The 23,628-nt window shown below is 46.9% G+C and overlaps 1 protein-coding gene across 3 annotated transcripts in view; it reads right to left on the bottom strand.

Annotated features, from left to right (window-relative positions):
- osbpl8 (oxysterol binding protein-like 8) overlaps positions 1-23,023 on the bottom strand; it is a 61,520-nt gene extending 38,497 nt beyond the window's left edge. For all 3 annotated transcript variants that reach the window (XM_047022776.1, XM_047022777.1, XM_047022778.1), the window contains exons 1-3: positions 22,849-23,023; positions 15,458-15,511; positions 9,094-9,191 (exon numbers count right to left, since the gene is read on the bottom strand). In XM_047022776.1, coding sequence (XP_046878732.1) covers positions 9,094-9,141 — 48 coding nt within the window. In that variant the 5' untranslated portion in view covers positions 9,142-9,191; positions 15,458-15,511; positions 22,849-23,023. The remainder of the gene's footprint in view (positions 1-9,093; positions 9,192-15,457; positions 15,512-22,848) is intronic.
- Positions 23,024-23,628: the final 605 nt, after the last annotated feature.

Here is a 23,628-nt window from a genome sequence, read left to right as displayed (position 1 = left end):
GAAGTAGAAGGGGTGGGCAGAGAGAGAGAGAGAGAGAGAGAGAGAGAGAGAGAGAGAGAGAGAGAGAGAGAGAGAGAGAGAGAGAGAGAGAGAGGGGAAAAGGAGGGAGGGAGGGGGGGGGAGAATGAGTGAGTGAGAGCTAGAGAGAGACTGAGTGAGGGAGAGAAAAATGGCATGGGTATGAAAGAATGAGAAAGAGAGATACTGAAAAATGGAGAGGGATCAGGACTAAGTGAGAAAAGGAGAGAGGACATCCAGGGCTTTAGTCGGGGATGAGTTTTTCTCCGTAGCTGAGCTGAGATGTCCTACTGGAGGAGAGGCGAGCTAGGAGACAGCCTCACAGGAGAAGTCGTGGAGGTCTAGGTTGCCCAGAGAGCACGTTAATTTACAGCTATTGCAGAAACACGACAGGCCTCGTAAATATAATCTCTCCACACACTGGAAGAAAGACCCCTGCAGAGCCAAGAGACTGCTTACTGCATAGCCTGGGCTGAGCCAGCCCCCACACACACACACACAGAGAGACAAAAGGAGAGAGCGAGAAAGACAGAGCTAAAGATAGAACAGTGATAAGTGGGCCATGAGAGGGCACAGATCCTGTGGCAGTGTGTGCCTCCAGGTGTTGGTTGGGTGACGTGGGGCTGTCCCTAGGGCAGGTGGTCAATCTAACACGTCAAGGCTGGGAAGGCGCTACCCCGCTGGGCGATCTGGAGCAGAGCACCAGGTGTGGGAACTACCTCAGCACCCCTCCTGGGAAGAGGAGAGAGGAGAGCGACAGGGTCAACACAGGAAGCACACGAAACAGATAACTGTGAAGGCCAGAGGAACTGGGTCCCACACAGCGCTGGGGTGACAAACACAAGACTCACCACCCCCCCCCCCCCCCCCCCCCCCCCCCCCCCACGTCCCCACCCCCACCCCTCGATACGGAAGCTCTCGGGTTCAGCTCAGCTTGGGGGCCCCCCGAGGCTCGATGTCCGAGAAGGCAGGTGACAGCCTCTCGCGCTCTGGGAGGGAGAGGGTAACAGGAGAGCCTCTCTCTCTGGGCGAGGAGGAGGAGGACGACAGCAGAGCCTGTCTGGGGGGGAGGGGGCGAGGATGACCTGAAGAGGCAGCGGCCATGACACAAAGACTGGCCAGGTCACATCATGCCTGCAATTTATCCTACCGAGTTTCCCACGGGAAAGCCAAACCAGACCTTAGTCTTTTGTGAAGAGCAGTACTACACCTTGAAAATGAGAACTTGATTGGCCGTCCGTTTAGTCAAAGATCAGTGGTCTGAGGAACTTCCTTGAAAGCGGATTCTTTCTTTTTTCTTCCTTCAAAGAGAGTTCAGTTCTGGTCTGGAGAGCTGGTTTCACATGTCTAGTAAGTGGTCTCCTTAGGCAGCATACAAATTGATTTCTTATCCTTCCAACAAGGATACTCTCGTAATTCAATCAGAGTCCATTTGGGGCATCAGACCAGGGCTTGCAGACACGTGAGCGTTCAGACCCAGCTCCACCATCACACACTCCAGACATGACCAGGTCTCCAAATCAACATCATGCTCCATAACCTGATTTGTCTTGATGCTAACAATCTGATTGGTTGCAGCTATTCCCAGTAGCTCATTGATTCAGCCAGAGCCCAAAGTTAGCATTCAGCTGAACACCCATTCATGGGATCCCACTGCCAAACTGCATTCTGGGATACCAATGTAACAAGGATCCCGCTGACACACTGAATTTTGTACCGAGGACAACGAGCCCTCCCAGGTCTGCTTTACGAGTAACCATCACCATCACATGGTTTTCCTTCAGAGCTAAACAGAAGAACGACCAGAGATCTAAACTGCAGAAAGACTGACCACCAGGTTCTTCAGTTTGACGTGGAAGCAGACGCCACCTCAGGATCTTTGCCCAGCTGCAGTGACTCGTAAACAAGCCACAGGGAATCCTAGTCTCTGATTGGGTCAGAAATGATCCATGCCTTGGCAACCATTCCCCATTCAGACAGACATGTTAGGACCACAGCTGCCTTGCCTATCTCGGTGCCAGGCCATAGGGCTTACAGAGTTTCTCAGTGGTAGCCCCAGATATTAGGATGCACAGCCAGAGACGCTTTATCCAGACAGTCAGTCAACAAAAACAGCCAAAGTGGAACGGCAAACATTCCTGAGTGAACAAAGACTAACTCCTTGCAAACCGCTTTAGTCGCGTCCTCGTTTACTGCGCTGACACAAATGACACCGTTTCTGTCCTGACAGAAGCACAAAGAGCTACAGCTCTGAAAGAAAAGAACCAAAAAGGGAACAATGTGGAAATCCAGACGGGCTCAGCTAGTGCGAGCGTGTGCTAGGCTGCAGCCGCCCTCCACCCCACTCCTCCTCACCATGGTCAGGTCTGCTGAGACGGAAACCCAGGCTCACCGTGTGTGTGTCAGCTGGCCGTGACGCCCTGCTTGCTGCTGCCGGGGACAGGACTGAGCCGCCAGACCAGCGATGGAGCCGAGCTCACACACACACACACACAGACACAGGGCCTGTGAAGGAGGGAGCAGGAGAGAGGGAGCAGGAGAGAGGACGACAGGAGAGCGTGCCGGAGAGCACGAGTCCCTCCCTCTTTCACATGCTGTCCCCTCCCTCCCTCCTTCCCTCCCCACCTCTCCGCTCACCCTCTCCAGCCCTCTCTCTTTCATAAACACACAGTCCTCCCCCTCCTTCTCTCCCTATCCTCCTCTATATTTAATTCCTTTTTCTTTCATTTTCCCCTCCTCTTGTATCAGTGTGACATGTAAGCTCCCTCTGCCTTTGTCAATAGGTCTTTTACTTTCACAGGAGGTCCTAATCTCTCTGATCCTCGCTCCGTCTTCACGTTTCGCCGATGTCAGTGGTTTTTACGCGTGCGTGAACACCATTCAATAACGGAACAGCCCTCGCCCTCTCCCCTCTGTCTCCCTAACCATGATGTGTGCTTGGTCAATCTGGTCCTTCTGCATACATCAACCGGCCAACTTATTTCCCCAGCCAGCGTGTAGCAAACAAACAAGCTGGCCCACAATAAAGACGAGACAGACACACACACACACGCACGCACCCGAGCACACATCAGCCCAACCATGCAGGCATCTTATTATGGTCTGGCAGGGTACTCAGCCTTGGCGTGTCATTAATGGAGTTTTTGCTCTTGTTCTTTCTCCATTAACCTACTTAACCGTTCACCCTTAGCTCACAACAGTCTCTCCTCTGGGCCTGACAGCCTGGCCTATTCCCTGACAGACTGGGACATAGACTGTGAGGTTGTGAAGGCCATACCTCAATGGTTTTCAGAAAGTAATAATAGTTCTGGAGTCGCACAGATGCCTGATGTCAAGTGAAAGACTAGCGGAAGTTTTCTGGTAATTCTGACAATCCTTATCACCATGTGTCAGAGAGTCAGATGGCTGAGCGGTTAGGGAATCGGGCTAGTAATCAGAAGGTTGCAGATTCGATTCCCATCTGTGTCAAATGATGTTGTGTCCTTGGGCAGTTCACCCGACTTGTCACGGGGGGAATGTCCCTGTACTTACTGTAAGTCGCTCTGGATAAGAGTGTCTGCTAAACGACTAAATGTCAATGTAAATGTGTGTGATTGTGAAATGTGTGAAAGCAGAAATGGGCAAAACCATAAACCGAGGTGCCAACTAGGTCAGGGGAGATTCATGTGGGTTGGTCTATCTGTGTGTCTTAGAAAGCGGGCGGGTGGTAAGGTATGGGCCTGGAGTCAGCGTTTCCGTAACAGCCTCTTAGAAGGTAGATAGGTGAAACAAGCACTATGGCACCATGACTAACTGTTCCACCTGTTAAAATAAACACATCAAATGAACATGTTTTGATATCTGGATGCAGGCGAGATTACAGCACCTGCAAATACTTATCTGCTTTTCATAAAGCATGGTTGACTAAACACCCTTCTGACTAGTCTGGCAAAATGCAGGCTAGTCAATCAGTTACATTGCAATGGTGTTTGCACAGTTGGGTCGACTTGTTGTCTGGAATCTGGCTATTGTTCAAGGTTTCAAGTCTTGCTTTGTTGTCAGCAAACAACTCCTCGGCCAACAGTGAAATGCCTGAGAAATAATGTTAAGATAACACATGATTTGATGACTTTAAGACTGAACTTCACATCTGAGGTTCTTCTCTCATCTATCTGACAGCGCAACATTTAACAGCTATTCAAGCCACCAAGGAAGTAGGGACCTCTTTATTTGTAGGCTAGCGATGTTCTGCTGAAGAAAAAACAACTATTCATGAAAAACAGACTAATGGCTATGTTCTCTTTCACCGACCTGACAAAGGGACAATTGTGGTGGTACAGTCTAAATCAAGGCGCTAGACAGAGCCTGTGATTGTTGATGTTCAGGCCCACAGGGCTAAAGGGAGAGCATCATTTGCATCCTGACAAAATAAGGGTCTGTTTCTCACACCCCTCTGAGGAAAAAGAGAGGAGCGGGCCAGCTAACAAGGAGCTTCTTCCAGTCTCCTCAACTCAAGACAAACAAATCAACAAACCACCGTCCTGCGTTCATCACACTAAGTGATCCAAGCTCATTTGCAATATAATCCCGGCCCCACTTTAATTAGAGGAGCGAATTAAGGGCCATTGAACACTCCCGCGGAGAGGAGCTCAAAACTATAACCATGTTTTCTAAAGTCAGAAGTGCACAACAAAGCAACAATGTATGAACCTTTTAGTTTCAAAGTGACATAAAAACCCTGGCCTGGCCAAGCTCACAACCCTGAGATGATTGTAAAACCACTCACCAGGAAATTAAAGACTTTACAACTTAAAACAGAGTTAAAAACCTCTCGTGAACCAGGTTCATCAATGATGAGGCCCCACGTTTCACTGTCCTTCACATCGGTCTTCGGAGTTTCTAATGTCACCTGAGGTGACATCACTTAGACGACCCCCCCAGCCATGCTCTAGTCCACAGTGACAGAGAAGTCTGCTGAAAGGACACATCATCATCACTCTTGTAGCAGAGCCAACAGACAAACCACGTACCCTCACACCTTTCCCCTACCCCCGACAAGGAGAAAGAGGGTTTCCCCCCTTTGTCCTTATCTCCAGAGCAGAACCTTCAAAGCTTCTGGCCCAGCATGGGGCCAGAAGGTAGACCAAAATAGCCTTACAGTATGCAGACAAAGGAGTTTAAGGAAAAACTAACTTTTTGGATTTACAAACATATGCTCAAGGACTACATGGCTTATGGACACTATTTCAATGACAGTAGTTGATGTGTTATAATGTATGCTTTCCCTTTTATGCTGTGTTGATATAATTTGATGTTTTAATGTAACTTCCTTTCCTGTTATGATAAATCAGTTAATCTTGATATCAAAATGATTTTAATCTACAAACTAAAACATTTATTAATGTTGTATTGTTATATTTTGAAGTATTAGAAATACATGGACATTTGAAATAGCTGAACTCTGAAAAGTTGTCAACTACTTCACACCCATACGTCAATCTCAGGATGGACGCCCAGGTGGGAGTAACTGACCAATCAAAGAGTTCACCTCCAAAAGGATACCCCCCTTTCGCAAGGATTATAAAACCCTGACGCACAAGCAAACCTTGCTTTTTCGCAAGGATTCACCGGATATGTTCGCGACACATCTGACCTATCCTTCTCAATCAGCAACTCACTGGACCACCAGGAACTTTAACGAAAGATTCCTTTGCTCTAACCGTTTGACAACGACGAACGGAACTTTGATTCTTCTTCTTCAAACTGACAACAGTAACTGCGATATTGCTACATTTCTTACTTGTGAACATTGGCATTTGTGATTTAATTTGTTACGTTTGATTTTTAGTTTGCAAATGATTCAACCTAACTTTTGTTAGGATTAGTTAACATAGACTCCCTCCATTGTTCTCCTGAAGCCTATCTCTCTCTCTTCCCCTCCCCACGCGCTCTCAACCCACCATCTAGTATTCCGCTCTCATCATAGTTTAGGACCTACTGTATACTGTTTAACTCAACTCACTCTCAACTAGCCTATAACGTCTTTGGTATTTGTTCATCATAATTACATTTTCTTAAATAAATCATTGTTTATAATACTCGCGTTATCCCTCACGTTATCTGATCTGCTCTACTTTCATGGAATTCGCTACTTAAGATTAGACTGATTATTACGAGTGCTATTATTCAATATTATTCAATAAGGTTTCCACTGTCCCTTAAATAAATCAGAGGTGGTGCCCCCAAGGACTGTATACTTTATTATAAATTAAGTATTGCTAATCTTAACCGTGCAAACCACGCTACACTCTTATGGTGTCACTGACTCTCTGGTGGCCATGGTAACAGGATCCGATGCTGGGAGCGTGAGTGTGAACGGCCACGCTCTTTAACCTCCGGGCCAAACACAAACACGTTACGCAACACCACGTGCGTGGAGCCATATACGTACACACAGTCCCTATCACTCAATACACGACACACCAATACCAAAGGAAATTCAAATCCTCCCAAGACATCCACACAGAACACGCACACTGAACCGCCCGCCCGCCGGCCCACACACACACACACACACACACACCAGCCCCCGTCAGACAGCCAACATCCATCAATGTTCAGTGTCAATATCCAGATACGCTACTGAACCATGGACTCCTACCTCTCCTAATGAGCAAAAAAATATACTGTCAGGAGAAGAAAACTAAAGACAACCTAGCATGACAATTAGGCATATGTCACGCCTGCACTATTACAAATAGGTAGGCCTATCCACAGGAAATGAGGAGTGACTCATGTGGCTGTATGATCTGAAAATTAGCTTCAGAAAACGATTGAGTGATTCTTAGATTTTCAGCTGCGATGGTGTTGAAAAACATCTTCCGGCATTGTGTGAATTTGCCGTTCCCATAGCCGTGTCACAATCAGCACGCTCTCAGAAGTGTCGGGTTCGAGCACAGGAAGAGACAAAGAAGTTGACTTCCTGTGGCGGAGAAGCTACGAGGGCATGGCGGTGACAGACCTCAGCTAACTTTAGCCCTGTGCCGGCTCACGGCTGTGACACTCTGTGGATACCCGTTGTGTTTCTACCTGTTCATTTGACGAACAAAAGTCACACAAAATAGCAGAATAGCCACACAGAATAGTCACACACAGGAGATTGCCAAAAAAAAAAATGAAAAGAAGATGTCTATGTGATTCAAGTGTGTGATGGACTGGGGGATGCAGGACTGTTACTGGAATCAGGATGAGATTGGTTTTCTGCCCGGGATTGGAAATGATCTCAGGACATATACTGTAGGAAGTATTTAACCCATCTAGTATCTCTCTCAGACCAACACCAAGTATGTGAGAACATTCCGCATTTATTTCTTGCGGTTGAGGGATTGAGGCCAGTTGTGTATTACAGGGCCCTGAAAAAAAAGAACGAAAGAAGGATAGATGGGATTTAAGAAGGGGGGTTTTCATCTTCTGCCACAGTCAAACTCGACAGACGGCAGGGGGAAATACAGCGAAAAGTCTCCCCGATCCTGCTCAAAGCCCGCTTTCTCTGCTACGATTTGTCCGATGATTCAGAGGACTGGGGATGGTGTTGTGGAGTTGGTGTTGTGAGTTAATGCTCCATAGAGGATGGAAATCTCCCTCGAGCCGTGCGTGGGGACATGGGTAATATTTTTTGTCAACTCCTATTTTGAAAGCAATCTGCTGCCTTATAGGCAATCAATTTAGGCGTTATTGCGCAGTAAATAACAAGAAATATGGACCGCTGTCAAGGCTAACTAGTCACGTCAACGAGGAATATTCACAAAGAGAAACTTTTGGAAAAAAAAAAAGAAAAAAAAAATGAGAACAACCCTATTTTCAATCCTATGAAAAAGTCCGTAATGAGAGAAAAAAAAAAGAAGAAGTCAAGTGTTGGACTGTGCAGTGTGGAGCCTGTCCTGCGGGCAGGAAGCCCTCGGGCATGCTGGGCTGGTCCTTATTGTGAGCATAGTGAGCAGAGCAGACTGGCTGCAGGATCTTGGAGGCCTTCCCAGGCACCATCATCTGTGTTATAGTCCTGGGTGCCATGATCACTCAATGGATCTTTCACTGTGAACAGAACGAAACCACATCCACACAATATGTCCTCTTTGGGTCCTCGACCAGTTTGGCCGACTTGGGACTTCAACAAGTTGCCTTAAAAGTTCTTCGCAAATACATTTTTCGACATCATCACTGCGATGCCATAGTAACCGGAAACAGGAAAGGCAGCCGCCACAGTGTGTGTGCGTGTGCCTGTGTGTGTGTGTGCCTGTGTGTGTGTGCCTGTATGTGTGTGTGTCCACGTGCTTATGTGTGTTTCCTGTGGTGACGTTCACAGATAAGAGCGAGGAGAGAAAAGGCTCTGTGACCTTTCCCTGTGTGCTGGTGCTGGCCTGCGCCGTCCTGTGATGCTGCGTGACTCAGGCCTCATGAGGCGGCCTCAGCCCCTCCACAGCCTCCCTCACCGTCTAGCCCAGCCTGACAGAACACTAATCCCCAGGTTCAGTTGCCCCTGTCCAGCCCCTGTCCAGCACCTGTCCAGCCCCTGTCCAGCCCCTGTCCAGTCCCTGTCCAGTCCAGTCCCTGTCCAGCCCCTGTCCAGCCCCTGTCCAGCCCCTGTCCAGCCCCTGTCCAGTCCCTGTCCAGCCCCTGTCCAGTCCAGTCCCTGTCCAGGCCCTGTCCAGCCCCTGTCCAGGCCCTGTCCAGGCCCTGTCCAGCCCCTGTCCAGCCCCTGTCCAGGCCCTGTCCAGCCCCTGTCCAGCACTTGGCAGCTTAGCAGGCCAACTATGATCATTAGCAGGAAACACTGGACATGGCCCCTAGTCATCAATGCTAATAGGGACATTACATATCTGCCTTCACCTTACTGCCACTGAGATGGTAATGGAACACGGTCACCAATTAGGGTGACATTTTTGGGAGGGATTTTGAAAGTGAGAGTGCTGTTGATGTGGTGGTGCTCTGTCTGGGTTTTCTAATGAGTCTATGAAACAGGAGAGTGAGAACGTGTAGTCTGTCTGAACTTTCTCCTGTCTGGTAAAACGGTTCCGCCGGGGTCTTGGTTCTACTCACCAAAGTGTTCTCAGGTTCCCCCTGGGACTCGGAACAAGACGACTCCATGGTTCCCCAGAGTCTGGCCTGATGTTAGTGGAGCTCAGAAGCTTGCATGTCTGTCAGCAGAGAGAGAGAGGCAAGGAACGTCACGCACACAGGTACACATCAACATATTAATCTACTGAACAAACACCTAAGAATGACTCACAGACAGTATGCCAGGAACATGATACAGCTCAACATTCTGCTCGCTCAGACACACACACACACACACACATGTGCAGACACACACCACTAAAGAATGAGGGAACAGGAATATGGGCCAAAAGGTCCGTTGGACACTAACGCTCCTTCCTTCAGGAGTTAGAGTCAACACGGCAGGACACTGTACCATCTCTGTTCACTCCCCTCCTCCCTAAACACTCTCCAAAGCTAGGCTGGACGTGGAGAGACACACCGCCAGCTGCGGCGCACGTTTCCCATCAGTAAACCTCCATTTGTCTCCCCTCATCTACCCTAAATGGGTCTGCCTTCAGCAGCCTGTCGGAAAATCTCCAAATGATAGAGCCATAAACATCCGGTGTCTCTCTCCCTCACTTCTCTCCCGCTCCATCTCCACCTCCTGCGGGGAGAGATGATTGTGCCAGAGAGAGAAGATAGGGGAGAGGAAGAAAAGGTGAAAGCTAGAAGGAGAGAGAAAGAGAGCGTGAGAGAGATAAAGAGGGGGAGGCGGGGGGGGGAGACTGAGCGAGATAGAGAAACAACAGGACAGAGAGCGTCGAGAGGGAGGGAGGGAGCTCTTGTCCTCCTCAGATCCTCACAGCAGTCAGGTTCTCCCTGCTAGGCCCTAAGCTGGGGCCTCCTCCCTCAGCGCTGATCAACACCACAGCTGACATCAGAGTGCCCCACAGCAGCTCAGTGGCTCTCCAAACCCTTCGGGGCCCGATCGATCCTGGACGTCTGAAAAGCGCCTCTCTGCTTCCCGTTTGGCAAACGTCACCTGAACACTGCTCTCCCACTGGTGCCGGAGGAGGGGAGTGAGAGGAGTCTGGGTTCCTGTGGACACCTGCTGCCTGACAGAGGTGGTATCAAGTACTATCTACCGGGGCTGAGAGGAGGATAAGTTTGGGCTGCGTGTGTCCTCGCAGAAAGGGAGAAAGAGAGAGAACACTGACAGATTCCTCCGTCCTGCCCCCTGCGGCAGCTCCAAAACAGTCCCTTTCCCCCCGTGATCTGAGAAACTGCCACAGAGCAGAGACATCGACTACACGGGCCACGAGAGACAGGAACGCAGCAGAAACACCACGCTGGTTTCTGTGTTCCAGTGTGCAGGCCCCAATCCCATGCGGCTGGTTAGTGTTGCAGTGTTACCCCACAGCCAGCGTGAACTGACACTGGCAGCGATAGAACCTACTCCTGAAACATGGTGAGATTAAATAGTAGTGAGAAAAGATGACAGATTAAAAGGTATGAGGTTTCAGCACAGCATTATCACCTTCACACCTTCTGGTTACACACTCACGCGGGCGGGCGCGCACACACACAACAGCTCCGAGAAAGTAGACAGATTTCTGCAATAATTCTGCCTGAGCATTAAACACAGAAACAGAGAGGAAGAGAGATGGAGGGAGAGAAAGGGAGGGAGGGAAGAGGATGATAAGTATGCTGTTGACCTTGCCTTATTAGACATACGGCTAACTAGACTGTAAATGAATATGAATATATTCAGACACAGGGCTTGTTGTTTTTCCAAGAAGTCATTTAATGTCCGCTTAGTGTCAACCGGTTTTGTTTCACACTAAGCACACAATGTACTGTTCTGAACAATTTGTACGATGATTCTGCTGCTGTGATAAAACTCTATGTACAGCAGCTTTGTCCTATTGTTGAAGTTATATGCAGCTGAACAACAGAGAAGTCATGGGTTTTCATAACAGTACACTTTTTCAGGTGGACAATGACAGTTCCCAAATCTCGGGACATTTACAAATGCTTCTCTTCCTGCATGCTGATTGGTGGTGTGTGAGGACAGCTTCTCCCTCGGAGGTCAAAGGTGCCCAAGCAAAATATTATACTGAAAGTATGGTTAGTTTACGAGGTACAAGTACAAACATACAATGAGTTTTAGTTGTACATGTTAAGTATACTTCCAATTGTTTGTAAAAGATGAATATAAGGAAAATGTCACAAGCTCTCATTTAATACCTTTTAGAGCCTAATTACCTAATTAGATTGAAGTAGCATATCCTTTTTTCCGATTGGGTTATCAATGTATGTCCAAGTAGCAATTGCTCAGAGACTATAGAACAGTTGACAAGGTCTATTCAATCAGGAGATTAAATATGCACAGGTCAGAATGATAATGCTACAGTACTACAAAAATGGGAGGAGTTGAGTGTAGGCATTTTAAGAAAGGTTGACTGCTAAAGGATTTCTTATACAGAATGAAAAGTAGGTGTCAAATTGAAACACATGAAAAGCTAGACTCCATGCTGGCTTTACTGAAAGTCATTTTTGCTGAGGCACAATGGAGGGCTTGAAAGACTAGCAGGTGAACATTTAATACTGATACAGGTGTTCACACACTGACAACCTGTACACACACACACTCTTTTCCCATGGGCTTTACTCCACAGTCTGTTGTTGTGCTGACAGGCCAGGCCCAACCTCGCCACATGACAATTAACCTGCAACAGACGCATCATACACTTCCTCAAAACAATCAGCTCGGCTGCTATTAACACTAAGCAAAATGACTCAGCATTTCAGCAGGACCCTGTTGAAGGATGGGCCCACAAGAACGTTTTGTCCTGTTGTTGTTGTGCCATGAGGGCGGGTCAAGGACAACGAGCGTAGACACTAAGGAGGCTTGTTGTTCCAGAGCAATAAACTTAAAGGGAAATGAACTATTCGAATTAATTGCCCCAAAAATGAGTCGATTAAGATGAATGCCCTTCTCCACTCCTCTCCCACGCTCGGCCCCTCCCTCTCCCTCAGTCCAGCATGTGTACGTCTCAGAGCGTTAAGAGTTCCTAAAAGCACTGCGGCCTGTCTGAGGCATGATCCCCCCTCCTGTAGCCGTCTCTCTCCAGCCGTCCAGGCTGGGCATTGCAGCATCCCTGTCATTACACGACCACGTTCTCCAGTTTTAGCGTCATCACCCTTTCTCATTCCAGTCGTTCAGAAAACGGTGCGCGCGTGTGTGGACCTTGAGTGGTCGTGTCCCACCTGATGGCAAAAAGAGGATTCGCTATCCTCACTCTACTGCTACCCTGCCTCTAAAGAGGTTGGCACAGGCTGGCCTCTCCCTCTCCACATCCATCTCTTTCTTCCCCTCTCCCTCCCTCTGCCGTCCCCCAGCTTCCTGCCAGCTAATACCTATTCATCAGTGCCAGAGACACAGGGAAGGGACAGGGAATCCCAAAATAGTGGCTTGGCAGCGTTGTAGCAGGAGAGCCCGAGGCAATCATAGGGATTACTGTCCAGGTTGAGTGCAGGTTCCCCTGAACGTGTGGCCCTGGGCCGTGACTTGATCCTGACTGCAGGTTTGTGACGACGCTCAGAGGAGGGTTGATGCCAGGCCAGGACAGAGACTGTTACATGCATCGAAGGAACTTCTGCCTGTTGAATTTCATTTAAGATTGTGCCCTTGACCTTAATTCATACCACGCCCCAGGCTGTTATGTATTCTGGTTTAATAATTAATAGCCATGGCAGAGGTCACATCTGCGTGTTTATATGACGTGATGACGCAGGGACGGGAGAACAGCCTTTTTTGGCGTGCTACTTGGCCCTTATCCGGTCATAATAACGATAAAGGCTGAATGACCATAATACAACCTTCACGGTGTTCCGTCTATGAAGGGCAGACAGACGTCAATTCCGTCATTAGCATTCTGTGTTTTTGTTCTCTAGAAAGGATACGCTGCAGAGACAGGAGGCCAGATGCAGGTGTCCTGGTAAGGCGCTGGGTATAGGCGTGGCCTAGTCACTACTAGTGTCCTCTCCTCAACCTTCCCTTCAAGCTAATCCTGCTATACAGACATGGAGGGGACATGGCAGACTGACTAACAGACAGACAGACAGACAGGCCTTGGGCGCCACTTCTCACAGAACCAAGGAGCTAAGACCAGGCTGGGTGATCCTTGAGGTGTCAGACAGGCAGGACCCTTGGGACTGAGCCGCCATGTAACCTTGTGGCTAGGGAGGAGAAACACCCTGCACTAGTAGGAGTACAAATCAATAGTTCTGGCTGTTCCTAAATGCTACGCTACAGGGGAATGTCGTCAGTGTGTCCCAGTTTATTGATGTGCCTGGGAGGAGGGGGGGGGGGGGGGGTCATCAAACAGAATTCCCTCATCTAGGTCAGAGTGTTATGGAACTATTAATCATCCGTGTCAACATAGGATGGAGGAAGAGTAGGTTGAGACTGGAGGGAATTCAAACATCTTTTTCAGGTGTTGGTTCACATTTTCTTGAATGGAGCTTGCAAGTCCAAACCCTGACGCAGAGAGCACAGTTCTCTCACAGCTCACAGGACGTCACATGACCTCGATGGCTCGAAGAGGGGGAAAGCACGGTGTTGCAAAACATGTGAACGGACATTTTCAGAGATGCTCTGATATGAGGACATAAGCCAAAGCAGTTTGCACCCACACCTGATCAGACCTAATGCAAAGTTGCTGTTTGTTTTTTTTAGGTCCATTTTCAACTCATTAATAGTCTCAGAGTTTCCCCACGCAGCCTCCAGAACGTAATACAATATAGCTTTGTCTGAGACCAGTTCTTCTAGCTGTCATTCAATAGAAGACAAGGGGCTGATATCCCTGACTCTGCTGCCGCCCACCTCTCTCCATCACATTCTCCTCCTCACAGGGGGCTTCTGGGACGGAATACTGATAAGGGCTGCTCTGGCTTGCCTGGTGTCAAGGTGACTGTGCTGACCCCGACGCTTCTCATCCAATCCCTGGCAACGGCAGCCCACCCCCCTCCACCGACAGCTGGAAAGAGCTGGTGCAGTACACTTGACTGGTTAGAGAGCCCAGCTAGCTGGAGAGAGCCTTTCCAGCAAGCTACGGAGCTAGCTCTGTTAGCTAGATAAAGCTATCCCTGCTATATATTCAAAGCTAGCCCTGCTAGCTACAAAAAGCTAGCCCTGCTTTATGATTAAAGCTAGCCCTGCTTTATGATTAAAGCTAGCCCTGCTAACTAAATAAAGATAGCCCAGCTAGCTAGATAAAGCTCGCCTGGTGAACTACACTAGCATGGGTAGGCTAGATAAAGTTAACCTGGCTGAATAGAAACTAACCCAGCTAGCTTAAGAGTTCTATTCCAGTTAGCTTGAAATAGACATCACAGCAAGCAATAGCAGGAAGAGCTATTCCAGTTGGCTGGCCCAGCTAACTACAGCTAAGACAAATGGGACACAAAAGAGAGCTTCTAGACAGTTCCACCATGACACAGAATGCTCCAGCTACACTTCAAGCAGGAGCTGGTCAAAAAGCACACTACAGAGAGAGCAGCGCAGATAGACAATACGCCGCGGCTGGACAATGCATGACAGTACATGTGATGCAGCATGTGGCGGCTCCTTTCACAGGAAACGCTGAAGAGGATGAGAAGGTGAAAGCCTATTTGCATATTCAGGACGTGTGCGCTTCCAAGACCTCAGATGTAATACTCACTAATGTTTTACCATTCCAGATACAGGCTGAGACAGGAGAGGACAGGAGGGGACACAAGGAGATACAATAGGACAGGGAAGGACTGGAGGAGACAGGAGAGGACAGGGGAGGAGTGGAGGAGTGGAGGAGACAGGAGAGGACAGGGGAGGACTGGAGGAGACAGGAGGAGACAGGAGAGGGCTGGAGGAGACAGGAGAGGACAGGGGAGGACTGGAGGAGACAGGAGGAGACAGGAGAGGGCTGGAGGAGACAGGAGAGGACAGGGGAGGACTGGAGGAGACAGGAAGAGACAGGAGGAGACAGGAGAGGACAGGGGAGGACTGGAGGAGACAGGAGGAGACAGGAGGGGAAAGGCAGCATTCTACAGCTTGATGTAAGACACTCACTGAGAGGCTGTCTGGCAGTGACAGGCATGAGTGCTCTCTCATCATGATGAGACATTGCATCTGATAGCTTATGTGTCCGTGTAAGCACATTAGCATGCTAACATAACCTAGCCCTCCTAAACTGTACTGACACAGAGCTGGAATGCAGTACGATATGACACACACACACACACACACAATATAGGCTATGCCGTAAGCGTTCAGGCCGAGCCCTGATGAGCACACACTGTCACACATCACACACAACAGCTATACACACACACACACCAGTCAGTGGTAACACAGACAGGCAGTGACAAATATAGGACCTACCTCACGAGGACCGCGCAGCAAAAAGCAGTCTCTCACGGCAACACCACCGCCAGCCTGATAGAGAGAGAGACAGAGAGAGCGAGGGAGAGAGCGAGAGAGAGAGCAAGATGACATCACAATGTTACTCCCCTCCCCTTATAATATGAGCCCATCAGAGGGCTGCTTATGTACAGTGTTCAGACAGACAATGTATGTGTGTGTGCCAGAGAGGTTTTATGAGTGAATGGGGCAGCTTTAATCTGTTCCGTGCCAGTGGGTTTGATGAGGCGTATCCTTTGGGTTGCCTCTTAAACAAATTCCTTGATCCTGGCTGGATGAAGATTATTAGTCAGTTGGCCAATTACCACATCCGTCCGGCGGCCACTATGGCCCCCTGGGGTGTGCTGCTGTCATGGCGGAGGGGGGGGGGGGGGGGGGGGGGGGGGGGGGGGGGGGTAGGACTAAATACTATCAGATTAATAGCTGACTTTTCTGGAGAGTTCTCTGAATGGAAATACAAGACATTCACTAAACCGCTTCCATGTTCCAGTTTCCATGCTTACTAGGCCGTAGCCCCAGGCACTATGGATGATGTAAACGCTGTGGCTGGAGCTTCAGGAGAGCAGAGAGGGGGAAAAGAGGAGAGACAGGATGTTGTTGCTTCTTTCTGCTGATCATATGACCAAGACTCTGAGTCCAGCCTTCCTCCTGCGGTCTGTTCGCTTGGCTAGCTGCCTCTGTGATTTGATGAATATTATCTGAGTGTGTGTGTGTGTGTATTTGGATGTGCGTACGGTTGTGTGTGAGTGTGTGTGGTGGGAGTCCGTGCGCGTGTCTGCTTAGGTTTGTGTGTGTGTGTGTGTGTGTGCGTGCGTGTGCAGCTGTCTAAAGGGCCAGGCTGATGAAGGCATCCAGCAGTGAGAGGGTAGCTCTGGGGAAGTGCACACAGGTCCCAGCTGGGACCGCATGTCACAGGAGATGGAGAAGGACAACCGTGGCACAACACACTCCTGGGATACGGCAGAGAAGGCACTGACCGGGCACCCTCAGGGCGTCTATTCTCCCCTATGACACACACACACACAGCAGTCCAAACAGGGGCAGCTTTGATAGCGTAACATCTAAGGGAATCCGCCCGCTTCATCAAAAATACCCAAGCCCCGACAGGTAGCAGTCAACAGCAGTGGAACCAAATTACGTAACTCGCATATGGCCAAGATGAGGGAAAAAACTTCATCTCTGAAGCCGTCCAGTCTAAATATAGTCCCGGGTGAGAGAGAAGTAGAGATGGCAAGACGTCCCCGCCCCCGCTCCCGCTCCCCCCCCCCACCCCCCACCCCCCCTTCCTTTCAATTCCACCCTCCACTGGCTGGCCTAATTGTGTTACACACTCCCCCTGAGCACAGGGTCTCCAGTGGTCTGGGCTTACACTGAGCCAGGTGACAGCTGCAGATAGGCACAGACCAGGGGCAAGGGGCCGGGGACCAGGGGCCGGGGACCAGGGACCGGGGACCAGGGGCCGGGGACCAGGGGCCGGGGACCAGGGACCAGGGGCCGGGGACCAGGGGCCGGGGACCAGGGACCAGGGGCCGGGGACCAGGGGCCGGGGGCCCGAGGCCGGGGGCCCGAGGCCGGTGAAGGACATCCATAGGAATAGCCTGACACCAGGCTGGACATCCGGACTGGGGAGCCACAGTTGTAGTTTTTTTAACGGGTGTGTAAAATGTTCATTGTTGTGATGAAAGTCAGCCTTGAAACAGGAGTTGGTGTGGGTAATTGGTCCTTTAGCAAGGTTTATAAACGCCAAAGACACCAGGATACTCCTGCTCTGTTCTCCACCATACAGGCTGTATGAAGGTCATTTCATCACCACAGTTTAACACCTACAGTACTGAATGATGTAAGCCCTCAGTTCTTCAGTACCGGTGAGTCGCTTTTTCCTTCCACTAAAACTAGAGCATCAGGCCAACTACTAAGATATAACCTTGAAGAAAGGATGATTTTAAAATCCCTTTCAAATCATGCCAAACAGTTAGATAACAGTCAACCAGTTGCTGTCTTCCCACAGAATCGACAAAGGAATCACTGGCTATGAATGCGCTCAAGTTTTGCCTGAAGAAAACAGTGGCCTACAAACTCACATTACTATCAGTTGGACACTAATGAGTAACATTTACTCTTATTTTTTTTCTCTTTATTGGACATTTTAATGTGAGTCATGAAGCTACTGTTAATGTGCCCTTGGGGAATGCAAAACGACTTCCTCTGTATCAAACGAAAAGTGAACGGAAACACCAAATCGGTTTGGCTAAATGTCACTTAGCAGGCCTAACTGGCATTCACACAAACCCAGCATTCACGTCATTGATAGCCTTACTTGTCTATTCTGTTTACTATTCCCTAACCTTCACCTGACCAAATTCATTACACATTTCAGTTCCATTATCTGTAAAATACTAAACTGGAAAGGGTTGTGGAACTGTGGAATGTACATGACAAGCTAAAAACTAAGAAATGTGAAATAGATGTAACAGCCCAGTAGCAAAGCAAAGCATGATCATTTAAATAACCCTAAACAAAAATAAGCATCAAATAGGCCAGTCTAAATGTATACTTCCTCCCCTCAATCGGTTGGGTTTCGTCATGGAAAGCCTGCCTCGGTTGTGATGGAAGAGTCAACAGAAAAACAGAATGGAACTGGTCTGACCTTGTTCATCTGTGTGGTTGAGCCCAGCCCAGGTAAAAGGAATGAGTCCTTCACTCACACAATGCTTTGACACTTGATCCCTTTAAGACTAGCTGCTGTGGTAATACATCGTACTGTACAGGCTTCACGTAGCTGTGTTTTTCATTGGTATTTAGATAAATACATTTGCTTCAAGAGTTTTGTATGTATTTCCCCAATCTGAAATTTAACAGCAAGCTTGGCTTTCATTGATAAAATATTTAAAAAGTATTCATTGAATAGGCCTAATTTGAGTAAGTCAAATCCTCTTTGTCTTGCCTTCTCTTTCTCCCTGCAGTCCAGTAAGCCATTCTACAATACTGGGTGTGCCGCCTAATGTACAGCCGTGTGTTCACACCCTGTTTGGAGCTATATTTAACTTCACATTTCTGGCTGTGAATGTGAATTCCCACAATAATGCTTGTGGCTGGACAGGGAACCCTGCCAGACAGATTGCTGGGAGTGACGTCCATGCAGCAAGACATGATTATTCTGAGGTGAGACGATGCCAGGTCCTATTGGCCTGCCTTGGACAGTCCTGTGAAGCCATACACACCATCCTCCACTAACTGCACTGAAAATATCACTTACACATTAGGGTAAAGTGTTTCTAACCATGATATTGAAAGTCAATGGCCGGACATCTCTGCAAGGTGTTGAATCTTTTACATTGGTGTACTGTTATATTAACTTGTGTAGTCGAATTAGTCTATGTAGTAAAATAACAGAAAAATCTTGTTCATTATTGTCTCAAGCTCATTCTTGCCTGGGGAACCTTGTCAGACTATGCTGGCTCAGCTGTCCTGGTTGGGTTTTTCCATCTGAGCAAATGTATTATTCATAGTTAATATGGAGTCTCTGTCCAACTAATCACTTAATTCGAAATGCATTAGCAAGCAAGCACTGCTTGATATTGAGTGGTGTGTCTATGAATGAAACTATTGTGGCCACTAGATCCATTGTAGAGTAAAACATTCCCATTGGGAAAATACCCTACGAGAACCAACATGTATGAATAATCGCATTTGATTGAATCATGAGGCGTGTGCTAAATGGTCTCTACAATCTCCACAAGAGGCATTCAGCTATACGACACGAAAGAATGAAAATGGCTGAGTAACAATAGACTCTTGAATGTCAAAACGTGTACAGCAGCTAGTCCCTGTGAGCTTGCAGATACCAGCAGGTAACAAGAGATGCAGAGAGGGAAAACTAAATATAAAATCATCTGGTGTAGTGTGGCTTTCATTTCCTGAAAAATCTCTAGAGAGAGATCTCTAGAGAGAGATTTCTACATCTCTAGTCTCCTAAAACCCACCCAGCTCAAATCAAACCAGACAGGAACCTTTTCACCATCGATGATACTGTAGATGTATTACTTGATCCCCCATTGTACAAATGTGATCCTTACGGACATTTAGCTCAAGGTCAAGGTCTTCCCTGAGTGTCTATCCCTCCCTGAGGCTATAGGGTCATTACAAGAACACTCTGATGCACTGCCTGGCCCTTGAGGAGGAAGGATGGGAACATTCACAGATTTCACAATTTGAATATTAATTATTGACTATTTTACAATTGAATAGGCCTATTGGTGGCTAACTCTTCTGAGGAGTTTGGGTGTGCACACCTAACTAGGTTGCTCCATATTGAGAGCTGTGCTCTGGAGGCGTGACGAGGGGCTGCACTGAGGATAATTGGCCTGGTCCTTCTGTCTTAAGGCAAGGATAACTTCTATCCCCCCCATAATGAATCATTTTCACCATTGTGCACCTGGTTGTATCTAGAAATACATTTAGAAAAGGTGGCCCTTCAAAGAGTCGGGTGTTAATTAAAGTTCAGTCCTTTGGCTTTGTTTAAGCAAATTGGAATCCCTTTGACAGGGCTTTTGTAAAGTGACTTATCTTTAACAGTCCTACTGTGAGAAAAGATACAATTATTCTACTTCATGTGCCACTTTTTAAGTTCCAGTTTAGACTGTAGTAGAGTCATAACTCCTTGTACCATCACTGCACAGCATTAAAAAAAGAACACGGAAACTGTAAACCTCCATCTAACTACTATCTTTTTTTTATTGGTGGACTAGACAAAAGCAAGATATTGAAACATCCCAGTGAGTCAGTTTCGATGACCAGTATCACAGCAGGGTGATTGGGGGGGATCCCCCTCCCACCTTTTCACCTGTCAATCAAAGCCTGAGCGCTCCATTACAAGGGCTGGGTTTCAACCCCGGCAGGAAACAATATGAACAAAGTGCCCGGGGAGCTGCAGGTTTTAATTTACGCTGCATTTAGTGTCTTATGTAACACCATTATAATTAATTTAAGATAATTAAAAACACTGAGGGTAAGATTGAAAGTGGAGTAAAATGGTGTTATTGAATATGGAGACAATCTGGAGTATTTTTATGAGAATAATATTCCATATTACTGTTCAAATAGGAAATTGTTGCTGGCACATAGAGGAAATGGTTAAATAGTTAGTTAAAAACGATGATATATGGATAGCTTCAAACACAGTAAATTGACCCAATCTTATTTAATCGCTGTGAAGATCATGAGTAAGGAGTTATGATCTGTGACATGACACAAATCTAAATCTGGCTTTTCAATAAGCATTATGAGTGTCCCTTATCTTAAATGCTTTGTTGACATCGTTTAAAAACCTTAATTAGTGATTAAGGCGAATAAGTAAGCTAACTAAAGGCTTTTGATATAGCCTAACTAGCATCCATTACATTATTGTCTTTGAATGAAATGCCAATACTACTACCTTATAACTGAGCTAGTCGTTTGTTGACGGCATGATCACATCCATCTGAAGCTTGGAGCAAGCCCCATGCTGCCTGGCATTAACAATTGATTTCATTAACCTGGCTGACACCCTCATATTGTCAGAGTGAAGGTAATTGCACTCCCTAATGGGATTGTGCTGTCTGGAGACCTGCTATGTGTCCAAATGTGTCCACAAAAAACACAGAAGAAAAAAACCGATGCGTTCAAATGACCGGACACTACATAATGACTTTTAACACACAACATGGAGGGTCATCTAGAGCTATGAGCCAGCCCTAAACAGCCAGCCAAGTGGACTGGGAATAGGTGGGTGACAGGACGTACATTGGTATATCACCTACTTTTATTCAAATGAAAAATGGTGCCATATCACCGAGCAACACTTCAACCTCCACAGGTTGTCGCTTGGGGAGGAATGGAAACTACATTTGACAGGCAAATGACATGTATTGTTCAGAAGACCTGAGCATAAAACACAAAGGGTATCCTGGGCCTTGCTGAAACGTTGCCTCACTGGGGAAAGGCTAGTATCACACGTAATTGAGATGCAAATCAATGGAATGGAAACATGGAAATATGCAGTCCTCACAAAACAGGAATGGCCAAGTTAAACAGGCAGGAGTAGGAAACTAATTAACTTAGTGCTTTAGGAGAGATTTTAGGTCTGCGTTGACTGGATAACATGCTCCTCCATCATTCACGTAAGCTACAGTAAAGTACTGCATATGTGAGACGGGTCGAATACTGATAAACTCAATACTGATGAGTCAACTATTTACTATAAATTACAACAGGTAATGTGAATTTTTTTTATCAGAATCACTTCAACTTATGTAGTCTACTGTGCCAGTAACCTATTGAAAGAACTGTTTGTCTGCACCAGTGAGGACCACGAGTGTACACACACATAATGCCCATTATGAAGAGGCAATGGCATACCATATCACTGTATAGCCTGACTGTGTCCTGTGGTAGTGTTATGTTGCAGGGCCCTTCCCTCTTATTAGGAGAAAGCTGTAACTTGGTACCAAGGCCAAGGCTGCTGTCACATGATAGCCTCGGACATGTAATAGCCTACTTGTACAGAATCAATGTGTTAACTAAAGCCATACAAGTATTTCTCAATGGTGTTTATGTAAATACACTGACATGAACCTGATTCGATTTATAGAGAATGTAAAGCAAATTGAAAATGGTTATACTAAGAATGGCCAATTAGGATGCCAATAAACAATCAATTACTAATGATATTCTTCAAGGGCAGGACGTTCAATTGACTTACTTTCCCTGAAATAGGTTTGCCTTTCACATCGTTTTGCCTCAATTACAATTGGGATTTGATTACGTTTCAATATGGTGCTAGATGGTAACTACACTGTCAGCGGAGACATCATAATGTGTATGATGTCTCCGCTGACAGTGTAAATCTGAATGCAACAGACCTGCATACGACAAACTTGTTACATAAGATGGTCGGATGTCTCAGTGATGTCAGTATGCTAGCTAGGTTGAAGGATGTCTGTTTAAGATTAGTGCAGCTAGTAGTTTGGCAGTCTGACATTGAATCTGTCATTCGACAACCAAATCTAGTATCAGTCAGTGCCACCGAATAATGTAGTAGCTAGCTATTTAAACATGAAATGTGGCTACGTTACCACACCACCACCCATTTGGTATATTGGTATTGGACAGCTTCTGTACATAAACGTTGCAACACATGCAATACACATACCTTCAGATTAACTGAATTGTCGGTATTCCACCGACTGTAAAAACAGAGAAGCAGCAATGGTTAGTTAGCTAGCTGGCTAACTTGCTCAATCGTCACAGCATCAGACTGACATGGTTTGTGTTAGTAGCAACTACATCCACAAGGTTCAACAGCAGCAGCTCACCTGAAGTTCGTTTTTATCCCCCAATAATATAGCCAAGTAGGTTAATACAGTGTGTTCCTCAGAATATAGCTGTATTTTCTCAAGCGATTTAAACTAGATTAGTAGTTATTGATGAACTAGCTAGTCCCTCACTAGCACTCCTCCTTTCGTGTCTTCCTGCGCATCTTCTCTCGATTATCGACTGTAAAGCCTGTGGGAGTCGCTTGTTCAGCGTTCGATTTTTGTAACAGTACACTGAAAATGTATTTGGTTTATTCGGCTGAGGCTTAATGCGTTATTGAAACTTAATGAAATAATTCAAATCGTAAATCAACTGCTTTTGTCAATAGTAATTGTGACATATTATAACATATTATCATTATAAAATAAATAGGATTGTTGGTCGCAGATTAGATTAGGACGGGTTAAGTGTGACATCTAGTGACAAAAACAAAGTAATACAGCTCAGTCATCTTGTGTATGACTTTCTAGTTGTAAAGGCTTATACAATGTATTCTTGTGCATACAATGATGTTGGTGATTGATTTCTTGACAAATAATTTATTCTCCAATATTCTGTCTCACTCATTTGTAATCAAGCCCAAGAGTGGTCTCGAAAAGGAGTAAACAGTATCATATAACATACATTTCTGAACAATAAACGAATACATGCAAGATACATACAGTAAACTGAGTATATAACCCTAACCTTTTCTCACAGTATACATAACAGCTCTGCACATCAAAATGATGTGACACACAATGACGTAATGCAACAGTACAGTAGCATGAAAATCTCAC

The sequence above is a fragment of the Hypomesus transpacificus genome, chromosome 7 (genome assembly GCF_021917145.1).
Source record: "Hypomesus transpacificus isolate Combined female chromosome 7, fHypTra1, whole genome shotgun sequence".
Taxonomy (NCBI): Eukaryota; Metazoa; Chordata; class Actinopteri; order Osmeriformes; family Osmeridae; genus Hypomesus; species Hypomesus transpacificus.
This window is presented reverse-complemented; position numbering and strand designations above follow the sequence as displayed.